Below are 25,968 nucleotides of genomic sequence, written 5' to 3'. Positions count from 1 at the left end.
TTTACATTTGTATTTTTTTTATTATAAACACTTTACACAGAGACAGGTCAACACCTCTCTTATTGGTTTCCACATACGTTCCAATAGGAAATTCAGGGCACTTGGGAAAAATACAATGCAGACCATTGAGCTTACTATGAATATAAATTTACATAGACAGCACAATATTAACAACATCATCTGAAATGCAAAGACTAGACCATATTGGATCCATCACATTCCTGATACAACCATGCGCTCATGTACAACAACACATACAGACACTGAATAAATAATTGACCGACAACCTGACGATCCCTTTAAACCAGCCCATATTCTTCATTATTCTGTGAACAAAACAATCTGTATTTACAAACCAAATATATTAACTTCTGTTTTTCTTTTTCCTCAGATGGAGGAAGTATGATTCGATACAAGCTCTTGAAGACCCCACTCAGTGGTTGACATTCACCTCCACCGATCTACAGTCGAAGCAGAGGGTTATGATTGCCCTCTATTGGCTTGAAATGTAATTGCACAACAGTGTAAGTAGATGGTAAACAATCTGCATGCAAACCATGCGCTAAAGACACAACATTGTACGACATCAAAACAGCTGCAGCATGATACTTTTCTTCAACTGACTCAAATACGAACCGCAAGCATTATCCATACAACACTAACACATCAACTGTCAGGGTGCACAAACTTATGAGCACTACCCCAGAGAGTCATGGGAGGATAACAGCATGCTGACACAGGTTTGTTCGCACTAAAATGGGAAGATCACCGCTTAATAAATGACTAAAGGCACTTTAAACTGGGGAACAGACATAGTCTCCACATGAAGATGTCACAAACACTGGTAATACTCAATTTATCCATCTAGGAAGAACACAAAACCAGAAAAGTGCAATAGATGGGAACATAACAGGATGAGAGTAGTAGATTTCTGGAGAGCAGATGACTATTAATATTGATACACTGATTCTGTTATATTGATATAGTGAAATACTGATATTGTTAGACTAATGTTGTTTGTTCATTATTGTATTTGCTCAAAAGACACTTTTAGTACTATAGTTCTGTACATAAAAGTAGCAGGAAATATTTTAAATGGTGATTTGCATCACAAAATGACTTATGTCTTATGATGCCTGAAGACTGCTATGCCAGAGTATGTGCATACTTTTTTCACATTGTTGTAGGTTGGATAGAAATAAACCGTTTTACACTGCAGCTGGACACTTGAAGGATCATGGGATGTGGCTGATCTATGCCAACTCTTGGTTGGTAAGGATAGTGGTAGGACATTGGGGTGATAATAGAGGCGAAACTGTGTTGGCATCTGTGAAATACTGATCATTAGAGCTTGAATGGATGTGCTGATGTGGACGGTAGAGTTTAGATGATTTTGGATTTCACTCTGCAGCCATCTGCTCAATGTGGTCACACAGCAGCTTGTATTGCTCTAAAAAAGAATAATAAAAAGTGTGAATCATATTTACACATTCACTATAGTTCTATTTATCTTTTTGAAAGAATTTAAAAGGATAGTTCATCTAAAAATGAAAATTAACCCATGATTTAGTCACCCTTTAAGCCATCCTAGGTGTATATGAGTTTCTTCTTTTAGATGAATACAATTAGAGATATATTAAAATTTACTAGCTCTTCCAAGCTTTATAATGGCAGTGAATGGGTGTTGATTTTTTTTGAAGTCCATTAAAGTGCATCCATCCATCATAAAAAGTAATATAAAGGTTAATAAAGACCACCTGATGCAAATCTATGCACTTGTGTAAGAAAAACTGGTTTTCCTTTGTGTAAACAAAACTTGGTTCTCACGAGACTAGCATATTCTCACTAGATTACGCTACGTCTATGTCCTACGTAAATATGGATATTTTTCTTACACAAATGCATCGATTTGCTTCAGAAGGCCTTTATTAAACACCTGGAGCTGTGTGGAGTACCTTTTATGATGGATGGATGCACTTTATTGGACTTCAAAATCTCAACAGCCATTCACAGCCATTATAAAGGTTGGAAGAGCCAGGACATTTTTTAATATATCTTAGATTGTATTCATCTGAAAGAAGAAAATCATATACACCTAGGATGGCTTGAGGGTGAGTAAATCATGGGGTAATTTTCATTTTTGGGTGAACCTTCCCTTTAATACGTCTATTTAGCAGTGATGCATTAAACTGATCAAAAGTGACAGTAAAGATGTAAGATTTCTGTTCCAAGTAAATTCTGTTCTTTTGAAATTTTATTTATCAAAAATCCTGGAAAAAAAATATTTTAAACAAAAATATTATGTAGCACAATTATTTTGAACATTGATGATAAAAAAATGTTTCTTGAACTCTAAATCAATCTGATTAGAATAATTTATTAATGACTGCTAAAATTTAAAGGAGACGTTCACTTCCAGAACAAAAATTTACAGATAATTTACTCAGCCCCTTGTTATCCAAGATGTTCATGTCTTTCTTTCTTCAGTCGCAAAGAAATTATGTTTTTTGAGGAAAACATTTCAGAATTTCTCTCTATATAGTGGATTTCTATGGTGTCTAAATGATCCCAGCCGAGGAAGAAGGGTCTTATCTAGCAAAAAAAAAAAAAAAGGTAAAACAGTTTATATACATTTAAACCTCAAATGCTCATCTTGTCTAGCTCTGCGTAACTTTGTGTATTCCGGTTCAAGGCAGTTAGGGTATGTTGAAAAACTTCCATCTCATTTTCTCCTCCAACTTCAAAATCGTCCTACATTGCTGCAGAAGTACCGTTTATAAAGTAAACGTGCAAAGAAGATCAATTGCCTTTTACAACAAAAAAAGGTAAAACAGCAATGTCAGGCGATTTTGAAGTTGGAGGAGAAAATGAGATGGGAGTTTTTTGACATTATGGGAGTTGGCTTGAACCGGAGTTCATGCAGAGCTAAACAAGATGGGCATTTGAGGTTAAAAAATATATACATTTTTTTTTTTTAGAAAACAACAGATTGTTCCACTAGATAAGACCCTTCTTCCTAGGCTGGGATAATTTAGAGTCCTTTAAAGCTGCATTTTGGAAGTTCAAACTTGCGGGCACCATAGAATTATATAGAGAGAAATGCTGAAATGTTTTCCTGTAATTTCTGTACGACTGAAGAAAGAAAGACATGAACACCTTGGATGACAAGGGAGTAAATTATCTGTACATTTTTGTCCTGGAAGTGAACTTCTCCTTTAAGCTTTATAATCACAGGAATAAATTGCATTTTAAAATAGAAAACAATTATTTTAAATCATAACAATATTTTACAATAATCAATTTTATTAAGTGTTTTTGGAATGGTACTGTAATGTCACAAACAGAAAGCTGGAAAATGACATTACCTTCATTCAGATTTCCAATGACGGCTTGCTTTTTCAGAAAGTCATTGCAGAGTTTCTTGCTCAGTCCAAAAGCCACCATGTTATGGGTGAACGTTCTGGATAAATAGAAACAAATATTTAGGAGCATATGAACATACAAAACATATCTGAAATATTACCAAGCAGTCAACATTGTTTTTGACAATATTGTGTAAAACTAGTCCAAAGCCTTGCAACTCACCCCAGCTGACCGAAGGTGATGTTCTCATCAAATCTGGAGGTATCATCTTTCTCTTCCTGGGTCATATGACACCACTTTTCTCTGAAGGTGCAAAAACAAAGGGGTCAAGGTCAGAGGTCACGGGTATTTTCCAACCTGATCTAATGACGAAAATGTACCTGTGGGAACATTTTTGTAAGATGCGAAATACGTACCGCCATGTACGTTTCGTGACATATTCGATGTGAAATGTCCACTGAGTGGCTCTAAAAGAGTGTTCGTTTTTTTCCCCCCGGAACAGATGAATGTACATATGGTATGTTTTATGTGACGTTGGTTTTGTATGTGTCACCGCAGTTCTGACTTGAAATGTCTATTGAGTGATGCTATAACTTTAATGCTCTGTGATGTTTTAAAATAATGTACCATCTGTGACATAAAAACGCAATTGCAAGCATGCCGTTTTAGTTTGTTTTTTAGTCTCTCATTTTTCAGCTCTTTTATCGTGAGTCATGTTTTTCACGGGATTTGTACCCAAGGATTCTGCATCCTAAGTCCAATTCCATGCCGGCTGAGCTAAGCGAAAACTATTACAAGTGCTTGCTGTTTAACCACCTCTAGTGTTCATTTTTGTAGGAAACTGCAGTGATATATACTTATTGGTACGTATTTCGCATCTTGCGGAAAAGACCCACAAGTACATTTTCGTCATGAGATCAGGTGGATATTTTCTCTTTTTCTCTCATCAAGCATGAGAGACGATCAGAGACACAGTGATTTGCCTCTTTAAAAATGTAAAAGTTCACTCAGAAACTTTTTGAACACATTACAATGAACACTGGGAGGGTTAGAGAGTTAAAACAGTGTAAAAATAATCACACAAAAGAACAAATGTTTATTAGCCATTCATTGGTGCTCATGCAAAATCCAACAAACATTTTCGAAAAGGGTTTAGTGAGCAGTCAGCTGTAGCCATGACTCACAATGAATCAAAACAAAAACAAGACAAAATTTAAATAACAAAAAGCATATGAGCAACACAGAATCACAGCATAATTCAGCGCACGAAACAGGAAAAGATGCTTAGGCAACAAATCAATTCATTTTTCCATGTGCAAAATGTTCCTTTCCTTAAAATAAATTAAGGTTTTACTGGAAAAACAATTTGTTGCCCCCGTCTTATTCTAATAACTGTATTCTGGTCCAGTGCATTTACGTTTTAGTCAAAATCAACTGAACACTTAAAAAAGTGATGGTAAAAGTACTAAAAACATCTCTCTTTAACATAATATTTGATCATTTCTGTCTGTAGCACAAACTGTGGGACAAATGACATGTCAAAGTTTAATACTTAACTAATGGCAAGTATGAGCACTAGTAATAGTTATGCTTGCTTGTCTTAGTAAACACCACTAATTGTTCAAGCTGCTCTTGGTTAGCAGTTATCATTGCAATGAATAGACACACAGTACACTTTGACTGCTTGCAATGATACAGCAAATAATGCAGTGTCAAACAGCAAAAGTCAAAGAGTGAATACTATGATCTCACTGCCCTTTTCTCATTTTGTGTAATGCAGATCAGTGGTTCCCGACTGGTTCCAGAACACAGATTTTTATGCTGACCCCGAAACAGTCCCAAAATTGTTTATTGTACAAAAGTAAACAAAAACGTCCTTGGTTAAACATTGAAATGTATTAATATTATGGTTTTCAATAATGAGGTCATGTCATGCAACTTGTCCATGCTGGCCAGATGAATTTGATATACCATGCCAAAATACTGTGTTTGATTGGATGCAAGGCTTTTGAAATAAACAACAAACGTGTGTTCTCTTTCAGTTTAAAAGTCAATAAGCCTATTTATTTTACTATACTACCTGCACAAGTGTATGGCTGTTTGTATTTATTACTGTTACTGACACAGCTATTAGTATTTTAGTATTAACAATTAGTCTTAATTTTATTCATTTTGAAGGTTCACAATGTCTTCGAGAGCAAAGTTCAAGTTGTGCAATGTAGACAATGTCATAAAAAAGACAAAGCGTTACGCCCCAAGGCAAATGTGACCAACATGAGTCAGTGGTTTTTTTGGAGGACCTAGTTTCCTTTGAGTACTGATGAAAATGTTATCAGAATGTTACACAGCTTCCTGACTGGATCCTGTGCTGAAATATATAGAGGATTTCGAGGGGGTACCCACTTTTTTACAGTCAGTGAATTGCTTTCAAAATGAGGAATTTCTAGTTTGTGAAATACTTTTACGACGGCGTTTTAGTGGCAAGTTAAAAAAGAAAAAAATCTAAGATTACGAGATTAAAGTTGTAATATTTTAAGAATAAAATTAAATTACGAGAATAAAATCGAAATACTACGAGAATAAAGTCTAAATATTACAAGAATAAGTTAAGAATGAAGTTGAAATATTAAAAAAAAATAAAGGTGAAATATTTAGAAAAAAAGTCAAAATTACAAGAATTAAAGTTGAAATATTACAAGAATAAAGTCGAAATATTTCGAAAATAACGTAAGTTTTAAGAATAAGGTCGAAATATTTCAAAAATAAAGTTGAAATATTTAGAAAAGTCAAAATTACGAGAATTAAAGTCAAAATATTTTGAGAATAAAGTCGAAATATTACAAGAATAAAGTCAAAATATTTCAAAAATAAAGTCAGTTTTAAGAATGAAGTCGAAATATTTCAAAAATAAAGTTGAAATATTTAGAAAAGTCAAAATGACGAGAATTAAAGTCTAAATATTTTGAGAATAAAGTGGAAATATTACAAGAATAAAGTCGAAATAATTAGAAAATAACATCTAAATATTTAGAAAATAAAGTAAAAATTACGAGAATAAGACATTCAATATATTAAATATGTTTAGTCTGTTGATAAATCTCATATTCTTGACGTTTCCGTGAGTCCTTAAAATTGACTCTTCCTCATCTCAGTAGGTAAAGAAGCTGCTCGGATGTAACAATATTAGAATAAATTCCGGCCTGGCAACTTCTCCCGGTGTTCTCAATCAGGGCCTTTGCATGCGCAATATAGGCTATAAATATTAAAACTTAAATTTCTACGATGTAAATTCTCAAAACATTTCAACTTTATTCTTGTAGTATTTCGATTTTATTCTGGTGGTATTTCAACTTTATTCTATTAGTATTTCGACTTTATTCTCAAAATATTACAACTTTAATCTCGTAATCTCTCAAAATATTATAAATTTCATTTCTACAATTTAAACTCTCTAAACATTTCGACTTTATTCTCGAAATATTTCACTATTATTCTCGTAGTATTTCGACGTTATTCTCGTAGTATATAAAAGCGCAACGACGCTGCATGTCGACGCACTGCCCACGAGCCTACCGGCGCCTACTTTATTCTTGTAGTATTTTGACTTTATTCTCTTAGTATTTTGAATTTAATCTCTTAGTATTTCGACTTTAATCTCTTAGTATTATGACATCTCATTATTGTAATTTTTTAATGTGGCACTAAAACGCTGTTGTATATTTTAAAAGGTGGAGCTAAAAATATATATTAATAATTCATTCAAAAGTGTATCATGGTTTCCCTAAAAATGTTGAGCAGCACTGTTTTCATTAATAATAATAATAATAATAATAATGTTTCTTGAGAACCAAATCAACATATTAGAAACATTTAAAAGGATAGTTCACCCAAAAATGAAAACTGCCCCATGATTTACTCACCCTCAAGCCATCCTAGGTGTATATGACTTTGTTCTTTTAAACCTATGCAATCGGAGTTATATTAAAAAACGTCCTGGCTCTTTCAAGCTTTATAATGGCAGTGAATGGGTGTTGAGATTTTGAAGCCGAATAAAGTGCATCCATCTATCATAAAAACTGCTCCACACGGCTCGGTGGGGTTAATAAAGGCCTTCTGAAGCAAATCAGTGAGTTTGTGTGATAAAAATATCCATATTTAAAACTTTATAAACCGTAATCTCTAGCTTCCGCTAACTGTCATACACGTGTTCAACGGTAGCATTTATGAAGAGTACTTCTTATGATGGATAGATGCACTTTATTGGACTTCAAAATCTCAACACCTATTCACTGACATTATAAAGCCTGGAAGGACATTTTGAATTAAAATTCCATTTGTATTTGACTGAAAAAAGAAACTCATATACACCTAGGATGGCTTGAGGGTGAGTAAATCATGGGGTAATTTAAATTTTTGGGTGTCTTTAATAATAAGTGCTGAAAATAAAGGAATCACAGGACTTAATTACATTTTAAAACAGATATTTTAAATTGTGGTAATATTTTCCGATATTACTGCCTCAGTGAGCATAAGAGGCATTTAAAAACTTACCGACTCTAAACCTTCAAACAGTAGTGTCAGTTTATATTAAATAATTAAGAGTTTGTGTGTGAGATTTTATTATATTTCTTATTCATTTTAATTCTTTCTTCTTTAGGTCTGGAAATCACAAAACTTCACAGATATCTCCAAGTTTTCCATGACTATGAGAACTCAGTGCTGAGAGTAAGTATCTAAAATGGTGGCCCAATTCTGTCAGTACAGTATGTCATCCTTTTTCTAAACACTTTCTTCAACTTATCCTGTGACTCTTTTACTCTCATTTCATCCTAACTGATCAAACTTTCTCTCCTCTTCATTTTAATCCTTCTCTTTCTTTGCCTTTCCTATCTCTATCTTGCAATGTCCAGGGCAGCAGACGGAATGAAGGACAGACCTTTCAACTTTCTCTTCCTCAGCCGTCCGCCTGCGTGAGGCAGCAAGGCACAGGGAGATAAAGGGTTAAAGTCACATGCAGAGAGAGAGAGAGAGAAAGAACCACAGAGAGAAAGAAAGGCAAGAGAGGATGATGAGCAGATGAGCAGTGTGGAAGAGTAAACCATAAGAGCACAGAGAAAGGCTGCAGGACTCATCCAGACATCAGATCTTTCCACTGCAAATACACCGTAAGACTGTCATATGCAACGGGCACACAGTCACGCACCTCGGCTGAAACTTCTGGGTAGTTTATTTCAACATCACTAACAATCTATCAAACACAAAGTAAACTCTCAATCTCTCCCTCTGGCTTTAACAGACACACAAACAAACACGCAGTCTAAACAAACACGCAATCTAACATGTGAATTAGGTGCCGTGCAAAGTCTGTTTTGTTTAATAGCACGATATATCAGGAGAAAGAGAAAAGAAGTGCTCTGTAAAAAAAAAAGTCATAAGAATTACAGTGTACACTGTGAAAAACCCTGCACTCTCTCACCTCGTGGTGGGGGATCTTTTATTTCGCTCACAATGGACGGCATCGAAAAACGCTGCGTTCCAAAACCTCAAAGTGTGCCTTTTAGAAAAGACAAAGAGAAACAGATGCAGCCAAAGCAACATTAGCATTTATATGCAGACATTGTGCCCGAACAATGTTAAAACTGCCAGCAGACACTTAGATTAATGTGGATTAAACCCAACAGCCTCTATTCTCGCCAGGCTTTAGTCGTTCTTGTTGCAAAAAATACAGTAACACTTTACAATATGGTTTATTAGTTAACTACATTAGCTAACATGAACCAAGAATGAACAATACTTCTACAGCATTTATTAAGCTTGGTTAAAATGTTCATTTCAGCATTTACCAATGCATTATTAAAATCAGAAATTGTGTTTGCTAACATTAGTGAACTAACATGAACAAACAAGGACAACTGTATTTTAAACTTACATTAACAAAGATGAACAAATAGTGCAATACATTTTGTTCGTTCATGTTAGTTAATACATTAACTAATGTTAACAAATCACTTTTTCGTGAAGTGTAACCAAAAATACTTTCAGTGGTAATCTGACAACATTAAATTACATTTCATTAATGCTGCAACAAAAAATTAATGTTTTCACAAAACTATTAAGCAGCACAACTCTTTTCTATTTCTGTTTCACTGATAATAATTAGAAATGTTTCTTAAGCAAAAAATCATATTAGAATGATTTCTAAAGGATCATGTGACACAGAAAACTGAAGTAATGCTTCTGAAAATCCAGCTGTGCCATCACAGGAATCTATTATATTTTATATTAAGACATTATTTTATTTATATCAATCATTATTTTATATTTTGTGAAGATTTAGAAATAAAGTTTTTACAAAAATAAAATATCTTTTATTTGACGTTGTAATTTTTTCTCATTACAATTAACTATTTTTCCTTTCTATATTTATATTACTGTAATGCAAAAAAATAAATTAAATTATATATATTATAGATATATTATTTAAATTGTAAAATATTTGAAAATGATGGTATTATTAGTTTAATAAAGTTCTTATTTTTGTTTATTTTTGTGCACAAAAAGTATTCTTGTAGCTTCATAAAATTAAGGTTGAACCACATATGTCACATGGACTATTTTATCAATGCCCTTACTACCTTTTTAGGCCTTGAACGTTGCTGTCTACACAGGGTCAGAAAGCTCTTGGATTTAATCAAAAATATCTTAATTTGTGTTCTGAAGATGAACGAAGGTCTTATGGGTTTGGAACGACATGAGGGTGAGTAATTAAAGACAGAATTAGCATTTTTGGGTGAAATAACCCTTTAAAACACTGACAGGATGGCACAAATGTGGTCCATAAATGTGGGTCAAATCCTGATTATGTGAAAGAATACATTTTAGGAACAACTTGAGCTGTTAATTTCAATAATTATGTAGGAAAAAAAGATTATTGACAACCTACCAAATGGGCTGCTGTTTCAGGTGTGTGTACAAGTAAATTTTCTCCTCTTCTTTTCTATCTGGAGAGAGAGGGGGAGAAACTACAGGATACACAAACAGAAATAAACACAGTTAATACCTTAAACACCTACACATGTCTACAGAAACAATCCCTCTGGGTTAAAGGTCTTGCTAAACAGCACAGAATGGTTTGGGTGACCAAACCAGATTCTTAACCACTAAATCACATCACTACTATACAAAGAGAAAACCCTAAGTGGGACATCAAAAAACTGCTATAACATAGACATAACAAGAGGTTACCACAGGTGAGAACTAGAGAACACCTGATTAAAAAACACAGTGGTGGTACATTGTGAACTACCTGGAGTTTTGGTTTTCTGTTCTGCGGGTTTGTCTGTGTCTCTGAGGAGGACAGAACGAGAACAGGATAAGTTTGAGACTGGCAGAAGCGTTACTAATTAAAAGAGTGACAAAAAATCACCCACTCATTCTTTCGGCCCAAGGGTCCTCTCAGTTTGCTCTCCAGACCCCCAAAGAATCCTTTAACATCAGACTTAGCGGAGGTGTTTTTGAGCAGTCGCTCCGCGATATCTTTCTTCCCAGAGAGCCAGACCTTTCCACTGCGCAGGTACGAGTCGATCCCCCCGCTGGGCCTCTCCAGCAGCTCTGTGGGAGACAGCTGCGACTTACCTGTCGCACGCATATATTCATTACAAATTAAAATGAATTTCATTAAAAAGCCATACTAGGCAGTCACACGCTGTGTATATTATGAGTGAGAATCTCTTTAGGCACCTTACAATTAGATTTCAATTTAAAAATCATGATTTGATTGCAAAACGATTCTTAAAGGGAACTTGTAAGGCTTAACATAAATGTAATTGATGTCTCTTTCTGAAATATGTAGTAGAAAACCCATGAAAGATTGTTATATCATATTTTGGACAATGTTATTATTTCGATAATGTTAAATAGTTGCACTCCTGGCGCTACCTGTTGCTATTTTTACCGCAACACAACCACAGCTGCTAAAAGAGCTTACAGGTGGCGATGAATATAAGTGTAGGCTTAAACCAAATGCCGTGCTATCGATTTTCCAGAAAAAAATCTAAACACTCCTGAAATTCACACTAAGAAACTCATGACAAGCGTCGCATGTTTACATCCTGCCAGGATGGCATCTAGGGTTTCTTGTCTCTGCCATTTGTAAGTTCTTTGAGTAGCTGTGGTCTACTAAAAGCCTCAAAGCCATCAGGGCTTAAGTGGAGAGAACAAAGACGCTGGTCTTTAGGAAGTTTTATCCATCCACAGGCATCTTTCCATTCTTTTCTTCTTTTCTTATCGCTATGAAAGCAGTAAAGACTTGCATCGTTTCTCTTGTTGCCCTTCAACTGAAAATTACAACCAAAAGCCACACATGACTCAGTATTTCTTTTTCCGAGTTGTGTATTCCAAGTTGTTTTGCTGTAAAAATAGAACGAGGTAGAACCAGTAGCTCACAAAGTGCAACCATTTTACATCACTGAAAGTAATGGCGTCCCCCATAGTACAAAATACGTAAGAAACGATGTGGATTTTTGAAATAACGTAATTTTTTTCATTGGTTTTCTACTATATATGTGACCCTGGACCACAAAACCAGTCTTAAGTCGCTGGGGTATATTTTTAGCAATAGCCAAAAATACTTTGTATGGGTCAAAATTATTGATTTTTCTTTTATGCCAAAAATCATTAGGAAATTATGTAAAGATCATGTTCCATGAAGATTTTTTGTAAAATTCCTACTCTAAATACATCAAAATGTAATTTTTCATTAGTTATATGCATTGTTAAGAACTTAATTTGGACAACTTTAAAGGTGATTTTCTCAGTATTTTGATTTTTTTGCACCCTCAGATTCCAGATTTTCAAATAGATGTATCTCGGCCAAATATTGTCCTATCCTAACAAACCATACATCAATAGAAAGCTTATTTATTGAGCTTTCATCTCAGTTTTGTAAAATTTAACCTTATGACTGGTTTTGTAGTCCAGGGTCACATATTTTAGTACAAGAGATCATTTGTCTAGTCTTAATACCCGGATACAGAAATACAGTAAATACAGTAATATTGTGAAATATTTTAAATAAGTAACTCTTTTCTATTTTAGTATATTTTAAAATGTAATTTATTTCTGTGATGACAAAGCTGAATTTTCTTTAAAAAAATTAATCTATTTGAAATAGAAATATTTTGTAATACCATATGTCTATACTGTCACCTTTAAACAATTAAATGTATCCTTGCTAAATAATTATTAATAGTCATAACAGTCATAAGGTTTAGCAGAAAACTGAATAACTAAGCCTTCCATTGATGTATGGTTTGTTAGGATAGGACCATATTTGGTTGAGATACAACTATTTTAAATTTGGAAACTGAGGGTCCAAAAAGAAAAAATCGAAATATCGAGAAAATTGCCTTTAAAGTTGTCCAAGTTCTTAGCAATGCATATTACTAATAAATTTTAAAGTCTTCCAAATGAAGCTTAAAATAATAATAAAACTTAAAATAAAAATGGATGACTTCCGGTTGGGCGACGAAGCAACATGGCAGGTTAAACTGCGAGCTCCCTTAAATCAGCTATAATACTCCGCTAAACTCGATTTATACTTATTAGTAATCTACGTCTGCTGAGAGATGAGCGGAGGAACAAAGTCTAAAGCTAAAAGAAACCCCGAAAAGCAAGGTAAAGACTGTAATCGAACGGAGACAGACAGCATGCAAGAACGAGAAGATGGCGAACAGGAAACAACAGACTCTTTACGCGCGGGTTTAAACAGTATCAGCAAGCAGATACGAGAATTTCGTAGCGAGCTGAAAGTGGAGCTGGGTACCTTTAAAGACGAACTCAAGACTCAAATGAAACACGAATTAGAGGAATTTAAGGAGGACATCAATCAGAAAATCGCACTTACAACACAAGAAATAAAAGAACAAAATGCAAAGGTCGAGACCACTCTTTCACGTGTTGAAGAAATGGAGTGCTGGAGCTCCGAGACTGATGGCCTACTACAGGAATTTATACAAGAGCACAAAAAGATGATGGACAAATTGACTGACCTCGAGTCGCGGTCCAGAAGAAATAACCTGCGCATTTTCGGAGTACCAGAGGATGCAGAAAAGGGGTCGGTCACTCAGTTTGTTGAAGAACTTATGCGGAGGGAGCTTGGCATTGACGCAGACTGTCAAATTCAGCGGGCGCACAGAGCTCTGGCGCCAAAGCCTAAAGCAGATCAGCCACCGAGGGCTATCGTTGTGAACTTTTTACAATACAGTACGAAAGAAATGGTCCTGAGTAAAGCCTGGAGCAAGAGAATAATCACAATCGGAGAGAGGAGGATTTTCTTCGATCACGATTACCCCTCAGCTGTGGTGCAGCATCGCAAGTCATACGTCAGAGTCAAGAAAATCCTGAAAGAAGCGGGGATCCGCTTTCAGACCCCATTCACTAAAATGAGAGTACATTGGAATAACGGAGTAAAAACGTACAACGACGCGAAAGAAGTTGAGAAAGATCTACGCGATAGAGGTTATAAAGTAGCTGATTCCGAAGAGGCAGAGGGTACTACAACGCTTTTGGAACGACTCGAGGCAAGGAAAAGTTCGGCTTGGCAGCGGGTCACCAAAGAGCGGAGAGAAGAGGCAAGCAGAAGGGCACGGAAGCGGCTAGAGGATTTTCGGCGAAAGAACGCGGTGAATTTGTAAGAGAACATCTATATGCGACTTAAACAGGGGACTAATACACCAAGTCAAGAGGGAACAATGGACGTGAGTGTCAGCCGAAAATTACTGTATAATAATTCAAATAATATAGTAAGGGGTTTTCGTGTATAAGCTTGACAAACGGGAGACATGGACATCTAAGAAAACTTATCTGGTATGGGTGCAAAAACCTATAGTAGGCAGCACCGCATATCTAGAAGGGGGCCCTCCGTTCAGCTGAGGCTTTACCCCCTAATGGAGAGAGAGACTCAAAACCCTAAGTTGTGGGTGATCATTCCCAAATGGAGGTCAGTTGATATTCTGTTCGATCATTCAAATGGTTTTGATTTACGTAAATGTTGTTCAGTTGTTCTTACTTGTTCAAATGTTAGCCAGTGGGGTTATCGTTTTATGAGGATTGTTGAAAAGAAAGACATATGCAGGAGCGGGACATTGAGATAATGTCTTTGAATGTTAATGGTTTGGGAAATCCGGCCAAAAGGTCTAGGGTAATAGCCAAATTGAAAAAAGAAAAAACACATATCTTCTTCTTACAAGAAACACACATGTCAAATGAGGAGCATGAAAAATTTAAAAAATTTGGTTTTAAAAATATTTTTTATAGTTCATGCTCAAACCGTCGTAGGAGAGGGGTTATTATTTTAATTCCACAAAGTCTCAATTTTGAATGTCAGAAAGAAATAAAGGATAAAGAAGGGAGATATGTTATTGTTAAAGGAACAATTAATGGTAACATAGTAACTCTTGTGAATGTTTATGTTCCACCGGAAAGCAATAAACAATATTTCAAGTCGTTATTTGATATTGTAGCTAAGGAAATGGAGGGGGTTTGTATATGTGGAGGGGATCTAAATATAGTGCTAAACCATGAGATGGATACAACAAGTCATAAAAGAAACAAAAAACATATAACAAAATTCATGAATCACTTGTGTACAGAAATGGGATTAATTGATGCCTGGAGGGAATTACACCCAATGGAGAAGGACTATAGTCACTACTCTGCCACCCATTCTGTATATTCTAGAATAGATTACTTTCTCTTACAAGAGGAAAACAGACACAGGATACAGCAATGTAGAATTGGAGTAGCTGATGTATCAGATCATTGTGCGATCTATGTGAGGATTTCCCTGGGGGGGGGAGGGAAAAACACACTGTGGAGATTAAATCAAGGAATACTAAATAACAAATTAATAATTGAACAAATTCGCACAGAAATCAAAAGATATGTAGAGGAAAATAACAATGGCGAGGTGGACCCCTCCATACTATGGGATGCACTTAAGGCAGTGATTCGAGGAAAATTAATAGCCATTACAAGTACTTTTAAAAAAGAAAGGGTAGCTCATTATGAAAAACTTACTTCAGAATTGAAACAATTGGAGTGTAAACATAAATGCAATGCTAATAAAGAGGTGATGGCTCAAATTGGAAAATTGAGAAAGGAAATTAACAGCTTATTACAGTTAGAAGTAGAGAAAAAGGCAAGATTTTTAAAACAAAATTATTATGAAGCAGGACCAAGAGCAATTAAACTATTGGCAAGACGAATGCGTAAACAACAAACTAATAACTTAATCTCGAAACTATACGATCCCAAAACAAATCAAATAAAAAATGATCCAAAAGATATTGAAAATATTTTTAAGAATTACTATGAAGAATTATACAAACAGACCTCCACTGTGGATAGAACAAAAGTACAAGAGTTTCTAAATACATTAGATTTACCCTCTATTGGTGATTTACAAAATAAAATCTTAACTGCTGAAATAACTACTGAGGAATTACAAAGTGCCATGGGCCGACTAAAGTCAGGCAAAGCTCCAGGGAGTGATGGATTCCCTTCAGAGTGGTATAGAATTTTTAGTAAAGAACTGATGCCATTGTTAAGGGACACTTTTAATTGGGTCATAAAAGAAGGTAAAATTCCTCCGTCATGGAAAGAGGCTATAATTTCTGTAATCCCAAAGGGGGGAAAAGACCAGGACCACTGTCAAAATTATAGACCTATATCACTCCTCAATACAGATTATAAAATATATAGTTCTATATTAGCATCCAGAATACAAATGTTTCTACCTGATTTGATAGATGAGGACCAAACAGGTTTTGTTAAAGGCCGGCAAACGTATGAAAATATTAGAAGAACTCTTCATATAATAGATAGGGTTTATCGAAATAAATTACCTGTTGCTCTAATCAGTCTTGATGCTGAGAAGGCCTTTGACAGGGTCGACTGGGATTTTCTGTATTTATCGCTAGAAAAATTGGGTTTTAACAGCAAATCTATACAGTGCATAAAGTCAATATATCAAAACCCGACAGCAAGAGTGAGAGTAAATGGGTCTTTATCAGAAAGATTCTGCCTGGAAAGAGGAACTAGGCAGGGTTGCTGTCTTAGTCCTTCGCTATTCGCCATTTATATAGAACCACTGGCTCAATTAATTAGACAGCATTTGTTGATACCAGGGGTGGAAATCAATGGAATAGAACATAAAATTAGTCTTTTTGCGGATGATGTTATGATTTATTTAGCTGAACCTAAGAAACATTTCACAAACCTTATGCAAGTATTAGGGGAATTTAATGAATACGCTGGATACAAATTAAATGTAACAAAAACCCAAATTCTTATGTTTAATTGTAAACCAAACATGGAGCTCAAACAAAACTATGACATTAATTGGGATGCAAATTGCCTAAAATATCTAGGTGTAAATTTGACTAAAGATCTAACAAAATTGTATTCTGCCAATTACAATCCAATTATTAGTAACATAAAGAGCGATATAGAGAGGTGGTCCACATACCCCATGAGCTTTAGTGATAGGATAAGAGGAGTAAAAATGAATATTTTACCACGTCTGCTCTATTTGTTTCAATCACTCCCAATGGAAATCCCACCAAAGCAATTCTGTGAATGGGACAAATTAATATCTAGGTATATATGGGAGGGTAAAAGACCTCGAGTTCGTTATTCAACACTCCAATTACCTAAAGAAAAAGGTGGTATGGCTCTCCCAAATCTTAAAAACTATTTCTATGCAGCACAAATACGTCCCATTTTTTATTGGTGTACTTCTAGCTACTTAGCCAAATGGAAAGACGTAGAAACAAATATACAAGATCTTCAAGTTCAATCTTTTATAGGGGAGAGTGAAATTCATGAACATATTAAAGATAAACTGGGCCCAATAGTGACATTTACATTAAAAGTCTGGCATTCAATTGTTAAACATTTCAAATTGGAGAAAGAAATTGGAATACTTAGGTGGATTATACATGATGAAGAATTTAAGTCAGGAAGGGAAGATCCAATATTTCAACAATGGAAGGAGAGAGGATTAACGGCATTGTGCAGTGTAGTTACTGAGGGTGAAATTAAAAGTTTCCAGGACTTAAAAGATAATTTTGGACTCAGAAATCAGGACTTATTTAGATATTTCCAGTTAAGGGATTACTACAATAAAAAAAGGAAAATTAGAGTAAATAATATCCATCCTCTTACCAAAATGATGATGGATGCCTACAATCACACATTACCTAGATTAATTTCTTCCATATATGATGTGTTAATGAGTTGCAGCCCCTCTTCCACATTATATATAAAATCGAAATGGGATAAAGAATTAAAGATTGTAATACCTGAAACAGATTGGTACGATATGTGGATATTACACCAAACTACCACTAGCTCACAAATATGGAGGGAGTTTTCCTGGAAATGTCTTATTCGTTTCTTTATAACACCTAAGATCAAAAGCAAACAAGTCTCCAAGCAAAAGGAGTGCTGGAGACAATGTGGAAATTTAACAGCAGACCACACACACATTTTTTGGAGCTGTAAGAAAATCCAATCCTTTTGGGATAATGTGCAGGTAGTTATGTCTGAAGTACTTGGATATAGTATACCCAGATCCCCTCTATTCCTACTTATGGGAAATATTAAAGGTATAGTATCCAAAAGCGATCAATATTTATGTAAGATTCTTCTTGTGGCTTGTAAAAAGACTATAACAAGAAATTGGCTTAATGACACCACATTGAATTGTAAACAATGGTTTGAAATTATCGAAGAAATCCGGGTGATGGAAGAACTTACATATACATTAAAGATGAAAAAAGGTGATTTCCAAAGGGACTGGGAAAAGTGGTTGATTTACAAGGAATATAAAGACATACTCATCTAAGTAAACTGTAATTGTATTTTAAGTTATAACCTCACTTGTTTGGCTTTGTTTCTATGTTATGTATGTTATGTATGTAAGTATAAGATATTTTCTTTTTTATTCTTCTTTTTTTGTGGCATAACTCTATGCAAAGAGAGGTAAATATAGGATAATAACCATGTATGCTGTGTAGCATAAATCCAGTGCAACTATGTACAATATCTATTTTTGCTGTTGTTTGTTTTTGTTTTTGTATTGTTTAAATAATAAAAAAAAAAAGTAAAAAAAAAAAAAAATAAAAAAAAAAAATAAAAATGGATAATTTTGACCCATAAAATGTATTGTTGGCTATTGCTACAAATATACCCGTGCAACTTATGACTGGTTTTGTGGTCCAGGGTCACATATGTACCTTTTCCCACATCACTAGTTTTTATACCAGGTCATATAAACCAGCCTCCATTGAAAACACATTAAAATGACATTGTTAAATTTTTCCAAAACAATAAGAGGCAGTGCCAGTAATGTCTGAGTCATAGGCTGTAACAGGAAGTGAGAGGAGGTCTGGACGTTTCTTTATCAGATTCTTACATTCTCCACAGTATGCTTGCTTAATAGTAATGGTGAACTCTCTTACCCATGTGGTAATATGTGAAGCACATGGTCATGAGGTGTTTGGCTGGGCCATAATCATCCACCTGGTGACATCTGTCAGTCAATCATATATGGGTCACATGTAAGTCACACATTGACTTGCCAAGAGTTCAACAGAAAATTTACGAATTTGCTCTCAGCAGTTTGGTTTGGCTTCCATGTAATGTCAAACATACGACTGAGATATTATCGCTGATATACTTACTCAAATAAAACAACGGCGAAGGACTGAACCAGCCTGTAGAACGTTTGTTCACTCACACATTTGGAGTGGCAGCGCTGCAAACACAAAGCATGGTTATCATCACAACTGTGTTTGGTTATGCACAGTTTATTGCACAAGTTCTCTTAATCTTTGAGAAAGAGATTGGTACATGGAGTCTATATGTGACGCTGGACCACAAAAGCAGTTTTAAGTAGCACAGGTATATTTGTAGCAATAGCCAAAAATACAATGTAGCTATGGGTCAAAATTATCGATTTTTCTTTTAAGTAAAGATTATGTTCCATGAAGATATTTAGTAAATATACTACTGTAAACATATCAGAACTTTTTGATTAGTAATATGCACTGCTAAGAACTTTATTTGGAAGACTTTAAAGGTGATTTTCTCAATATTTGCACCTTCAGATTCCTGATTTTCAAATAGTTGTATTGGCCAAATATTTTCTAAATCTCAATTTCAAAAACTTGACCGTTTATGACTGGTTCTGTGGTCGGGTGTCACATATAGACTGTGCTTGATGTTTATAGGAATGTGCATTTTAAGATAACTATGGCCAATATTTATTTTCATGTTATGGCAGCTAACCAATAAATGACAATCATTAAAATAATAGAAAGATTATAAATAAATTTTAAAAAATCTATGATTTTAAAAGCATCACATTATAATGTACAGTGAAAAATGGATAATCATTTTCAAATTTGTTAAAGATTACATTTAACAGCATTGAGTTTTCCAAAAATGGGTGTGTAGCCCGCTTCATTATTTTGTGTTGCTTCATAAAATCCTTTGTTGCAAAAGGTTGTGTTGATGAATAGATTTGCTAATTTTTTTGCTATGTTTAGTATGTGACAGGAAAAATAGGCTTATTACAGCTGTTTTTCACATGCACAGCGTGATCACTCTAACCTGTTAAACAGAGGTGAAGAAATTAATATGCACCATTCACACACACTGTGTTATTTTAGAGTTACGTATATTGTTGCAGCATTTCAATTCTCTAAAACTATTTTAAATAGTACTAAATTTACAGTGAGGAAAAATATTATTTGATCCCCTGCTGATTTTGTACTTTTGCCCACTGACAACGAAATGATCAGTCTATAATTTTAATGGTAGGTTTATCTGAACATTGAGAGACAGAATAACAACAAAGACATCCAGAAAAACGCAATTCAAAAACGTTATAAATTGATTTACATTTTAATGAGTGAAATAATTATTTGACCCCTTCACAAAACATGACTTAGTACTTGGTGGCAAAACCCTTATTGGCAATCACAGAGGTTAGACGTTTCTCGTAGTAGTTTGCACACATCTTAGGATGGATTTTGTCCCTCTCCTTATTGCAGATCCTCTCTAAGCCATTAAGGTTTCGAGGCTGACGTTTGGCAACTCAAACCTTCAGCTCCCTCCACAGATTCCTCACCGTTCTCATGATCATTGAAGCTCTTGCATGGAGCCCCAGACAGAGGGAGGTTGACAGTTATTTTGTGTTTCTTTCATTTGCATAATCACACCAACTGTTGTCACCTTCTCACCAAGCTGCTTGGCGATGGTCTTGTAACCCATTCCAGCCTTGTGTAGGTCTACACTCTTGTCCCTGACATTCTTGGACAGCTCTTTGGTCTTGGCCATGGTGGAGAGTTTGGAAACTGATTGATTGCTTCTGTGGACAGGTGTCTTTTATACAGGTAACAAGCTGTGATTTGGAGCACTCCCTTTACGAGAGTGCTCCTTATCTCAGCTTTTTACCTGCATAAAAGAGACCTGGGAGCCAGAAATCTTGCTGACTGATAGGGAATCAAATACTTATTTCACTCTTTAAAATGCAAATCAAATCAAATCTCTCACTGTTAAAATAAATCTACCATTTAAATTATAGACTGATCATTTCTTTGTCAGCGGGCAAATGTACAAAATCAGCAGGGTATCAAATAATTTTTTTCCTCACTGTAGTTAACAATAACAGCACTGTTCACACATCTAAGGTGCAGAATGTGTAAAAAAGGTCTAAACCATCACCATAATAACTTATACAATTAAAATTAAAATGTTTGGAAATTGGAATAGCGATGCAGTGATTGTGTTTTCATGCTTGCTTAGCGTTGCTGCTTTCATACCTGCGCACTGACATATTTGGCGAACCACTCCCTGCCTTTTCCGTTCTCTCCAGTGCACAGCTCTCCAAAGTGAGCCTTCTCTTCCTGATCAAAGTCCTCCCTGAGCGAGGAAAAGAGAATTAAAGGAACCAGGAGTAGCAGCAGGAAGAGAAAGGGACAGGGAGAGCAGAAGAGTACTTTAAACTATAGGAACAAATGCATACATATACATAAGTTGACATGTGTGACTATAATTCTATTATTCTGACTAAAGTTTCTTCCTCATTCAAGAGAACAGTTCACCAAAAAAATAAAAGTGTTTCAAATCCCTATGACTTTCTATGGAAGCCAGTTTCTGCCACTGAATGAAAATGTAAAAAAGGCAACTTTTTATCTCACAAGTCTGACTCGCAATTGCAAGTTATAAAATCAGAATTGCAAGATATAAACTCACAATTCTGACAACTCACAACTCACTTTTTCTTCTCAGAATTGTGAAATAAACTTTTTACTCGCAAATTCGAGATTGTATCTTGCAATTCTCACTTATAAAGTCAGAATTGTGAGATATAAACTCACATATATCTCGCAATTGTGAATTTGTATCAATTCTGATATAAACTCACAATTCTTACTTTTTTCTTATAATTGTGATTATAATTACACAATTATAAGAAAAAGTCAGAATTGTGTCAGAATTGTGAGATAAAAAAATACATTCTGACATTTTTCTCTCACATGTGAGTTTGTATCTCGCAATTCTGATTTTTGTATCTTGCAATTCTTTCTTTTTCAGAATTGTGATATAAACTCAATTAAGAGATTTGTCAGAATTGTGAGATAAAACTCGCAATTCTAACTTTTTTCTCACAAATTTGAGTTCATATCTCGCAATTCTGGCTTTTTTCTTAGAATTGTGAAATAAACTCAGTTGCGAGAAAAAGTCAGAACTATGAGATAAAAACTCTACATGACTGACTTTTTTCTGGCAAATGCAAATTTGTATCTCGCAATTCAGAATTTTTTTCTTGCATTTGCGAGTTTATGTCACAATTCTGACTTTTTTTCTGACAATTCGGAGAAAAAAAGTCTAAATTGCGACAAACTCATTTGCGAGAAAAACAATTGTAAGATAAAAATGATTAATTCCGACTTTATCGCAAATGCAAGTTTGTATCTCACAGTTCTAACTTTTTTCTCACAGTTGCGAGTTAATTGCATGTTATAAAGTCAGAACTGCGAGATATAAACTTGCAATTCTGAGAAAAAAAAGTCACAATTGCGAGATATTGCTAGTTTATCTCACAATTCTGACTTTATTTCTTGGAATTATGAGTTTATTTCTCAGAATTTAGTTTAAAACTCACAATTTTGAGAATTCGGAGAAAATAAGTCAGAATTGTATATCTCGCAATTCTGACTTTATAACTCACAATTGCGAGTTTAGAAAAAAGTAAAAACTGCAAAATGTAAACTCAGTAGCATTGCATCTTGTATGAATGAGATTTGTGAGCTATGGCAAAATTTGTCAAAAGAAAAAGTTATATTTGCTTTGTTCCTCAAAATTATCACATGGCTTCAGAAGACTTGGAATATGCACACAAGTCACTTTCAAAAAATTTTATGGTGCTATTTTGTCCTAACTCTAGTTTTATGAAAGACAGCAGCAGCATTAACATTCTGCAAAACATCTCTTTTTGTGTTCTATGCTGACACATGTGGTTTGTGAAGCAAATCACCTTCCATGGAAGAGCTTGGCCACGTAGGTTTTCATGAATGCTCTTATCTCCGTCTCCTCTGCATCCTCAGCGCTGTGACTGGAGCAGGATGAGGACCGCCGCGTACTCGATGGGTGCGATGGGGATTCTGTGTCCTCGTTGTCGCTGTCAGCAGATTCGGTAGCGTCACTGTCGACTTCTCTGTGGGAAGTATGTGTGGGTACCATTGGCTCTGGTAGAAGGGGCTCCATGGTGGCATCGCTCGTAGGCTCAGGGACGAGAGGCTCAGATGAGAAAAAGCCCACCCCACTGGGAGGTCCGAGGACAGAGGGTGCTGTCCCTTCTGGGGGCGAGTCAAAGTCTATGAGGTTGTTCACCACGGCCCCCTCCATACTTTGTTATGGGGCAATTCAGTCACTAGGTGAGATATGATGTCAGCTAAAAAAACTCAGAGGTTGTTTGTAGCTCCACAATTTTGTCACATCGGCTGGACCTAAAAAAAAGAACAAATAATCCATGTGACATCAGAAAGCTCTCAGATTTGATCAAAAATATCTTAATTTGTGTTTCAAACATGAACAAAGGTCTTATGTGTTTAGAACATGAGGGTGACTAATTAATAACCTATTTTTCACTTTTAGGTGAACTATACCTTTAATCGATATTTTTTGTATTTATTTAATCAAAAGAGCATTAAAATAGAAATCTTTTATAACATATCTTGAAAAAATGCAACTGAATTTCTTTAAACTATTCTTTTCTTGCTCAACCTATACTTTTGAATGGTATCGTATAATATATTTTTAACATTATTTTATTTATTATATATAATTATATTATAAGACATATACAAATATTGTATTAATTATAAAAAAAGTTAATACTTATAATAAATATATAACATCAGGCATTCAAAACATTTTCATGAAGTGTAAGATTATGGTAGAGTGCTTTAATGTCCTCTTTTGTGGTAAACTTCCTTGCAGCTGTGTTTATACAGACGGACCACAGCATGAAGCAACGCAGAGTCTGTCAGAGCCTGTTAATACGATGTTGCATTATTATGAAACCCATTGCACAGAATCTCAGTGCAAACGCATGTGTTACTATGAAGCACTAGACATAGTGTGCAACCACAATGATGCCATCTGTTTAATACAGTGAGTGTCTTTCCCTCTCAGACCTTTAGGACATCAAATATGGTATTGATTTGATATCATAGATACAGTATAATATACACAAGTACTTAATCTTGCCTGTGTGAAAATGCCATCTGCTCCTCATACAACTCAAGTGACATATGTTTCCTTCTCAAATGAAAGGCTAGTTCACTTTGCCCCGAAAGACGCCAGTGGTTATGTTGGATCAGTGGAGTGTTAAAGGGACAGTTCAAAAATGAAAAATGTTTATATCTTGCAATTCCGACCTTATTTCTTAGAATTATGGGTTTATTTCTCAGAATTGTAAGTTTAAATCTCACAATTCTGACTTTATAACTCACAATTGCGAGATTACATCTCACAATTCAGAAACACAACAACAGAAAAATGTTAAAATTGGAAGAAAAAAAGTCACAATTACCTTTTTTAATATTTTTATTTAGTGGCAGAAATGAGCTTCTGTAACTTCCTTACTGCAATGGAGAACGAAAGTATATTTTCAATACCACAAAAGTGCAGTCACAAAGGGTTGTCAAGCTCTAACAAGGACAAAAAATATATATATATATATATATATATAGCCCCAAAAGATGCCAGTGGTTATGTTGGATCAGTGTTAAAAAGATTTTATGTCACCATCATCCTAATTTTGTTAGCTAGTTAGCTAGAAAAATATACTCTAGAGGAGCATTTTGCTAAATAGATGCACCAAATAACATGTTCATTATGATTTTTACTGTTCAAGTGTTGGCTGTCATACAACAAAAGAACAGTAAAAATCATAAGGTTTTAATCATAATTAAAACAATTTAAATGTTTATATTTCAGAAAATGACTCAAGGTATAAATATAATTATGTAGTTGTGACTTTATTATTATAAAAACTTGTTTTTGGGTAATTTAAGCGTTTGTACTGTATATAAATCAGTTCATTTTACCTTCAGTATTATAGTAATGTAGTACCAACTGACTCTCATATATATATTTTAGAGCATTAGTTAATTATAAGATTTGGCATGTACTATACTTGATATATATCCAGTATAATTGATATTGAATTGAATCGAATCGAACGCTTGTGAATCGAATTGAATCATGCAATTTGTCTCAAACCCCGGCCCTACTGTGTAACTTACTTCAGAATGAAACTTTGAGTTTTTTTTTTTTTAACATTTTGGGATTAATTTGATCTATTAGGAACTGCTTGGAAAAGTAGTTTTTCGGCTATTGGTTAAAATTTTCCAGAAGTGATAACTGCAAGGCTACCAGAGTAGCAGCTTCTGTAAAATCGAACTGAATGAAAACAATATACAGTTGAGGTCAAACGTTTACATTCCCTTTTTCAGAATCTGCAAAATGTTAACTGTTTTACCAAATTAAGAGGGATCATACAAAACGCATGTTATTGTTTATTTAGTACTGACCTGAATAAGATATTTCACATAAAAGATGTTTAAATATAGTCCACAAGAGAAAATATTAGTTGAATTTATAAAAATGACCTTGGTCAAAAGTTTACATACACTTGATTCGCAATACACTAAGAGCAGGGGGTGAAAACATTTTGAATTTGAAGATCAGGGTAAATTGATTTTGTCTTGTGAGAAACATGTAAGTATCTTCTGTAGTCTCTGAAGGGCAGTACTGAATGAAAAAATATGACATTTAGGCAAAATAAGAAAAATCTCCATTCTGTTCAAAAGTTTTCACCCTCCGGCTCTTAATGCATTGTCTTTCCTTCTGGAGCATCAGTAAGCATTTGAACCTTCTGTAATAGCTGCATATGAGTCTCTCAATTGTCCTTAATGTAAAAAGATGGATCTCAAAATCATAGTCATTGTTGGAAAGATTTCAAAT

General features: G+C 34.7%; 1 protein-coding gene across 2 annotated transcripts; it reads right to left on the bottom strand.

Moving 5' to 3' along the window:
- Positions 1-23,439, bottom strand: LOC141290007 (uncharacterized protein KIAA0513-like). Of its 2 annotated transcripts, XM_073822202.1 has the most exons (12): positions 22,973-23,439; positions 21,255-21,354; positions 19,110-19,183; positions 18,888-18,958; positions 10,794-10,998; positions 10,670-10,710; positions 10,307-10,385; positions 8,840-8,917; positions 8,300-8,329; positions 3,586-3,666; positions 3,366-3,460; positions 1-1,450 (listed from the first exon to the last, which is right to left on the bottom strand). In XM_073822202.1, the coding sequence occupies exons 1-12, from the start codon at positions 23,341-23,343 to the stop codon at positions 1,401-1,403; spliced, it is 1,275 nt and encodes a 424-aa protein (XP_073678303.1). In that variant the 5' UTR covers positions 23,344-23,439; the 3' UTR covers positions 1-1,400. The 2 variants fall into 2 exon arrangements, with proteins under 2 accessions (XP_073678303.1, XP_073678304.1); XM_073822203.1 differs by lacking the exon at positions 8,300-8,329.
- Positions 23,440-25,968: the final 2,529 nt, after the last annotated feature.

The sequence above is a fragment of the Garra rufa genome, chromosome 17 (genome assembly GCF_049309525.1).
Source record: "Garra rufa chromosome 17, GarRuf1.0, whole genome shotgun sequence".
Taxonomy (NCBI): Eukaryota; Metazoa; Chordata; class Actinopteri; order Cypriniformes; family Cyprinidae; genus Garra; species Garra rufa.
Note: the sequence above shows the minus strand (reverse complement) of the source record. Positions and strands in the feature narration are given on the sequence as shown.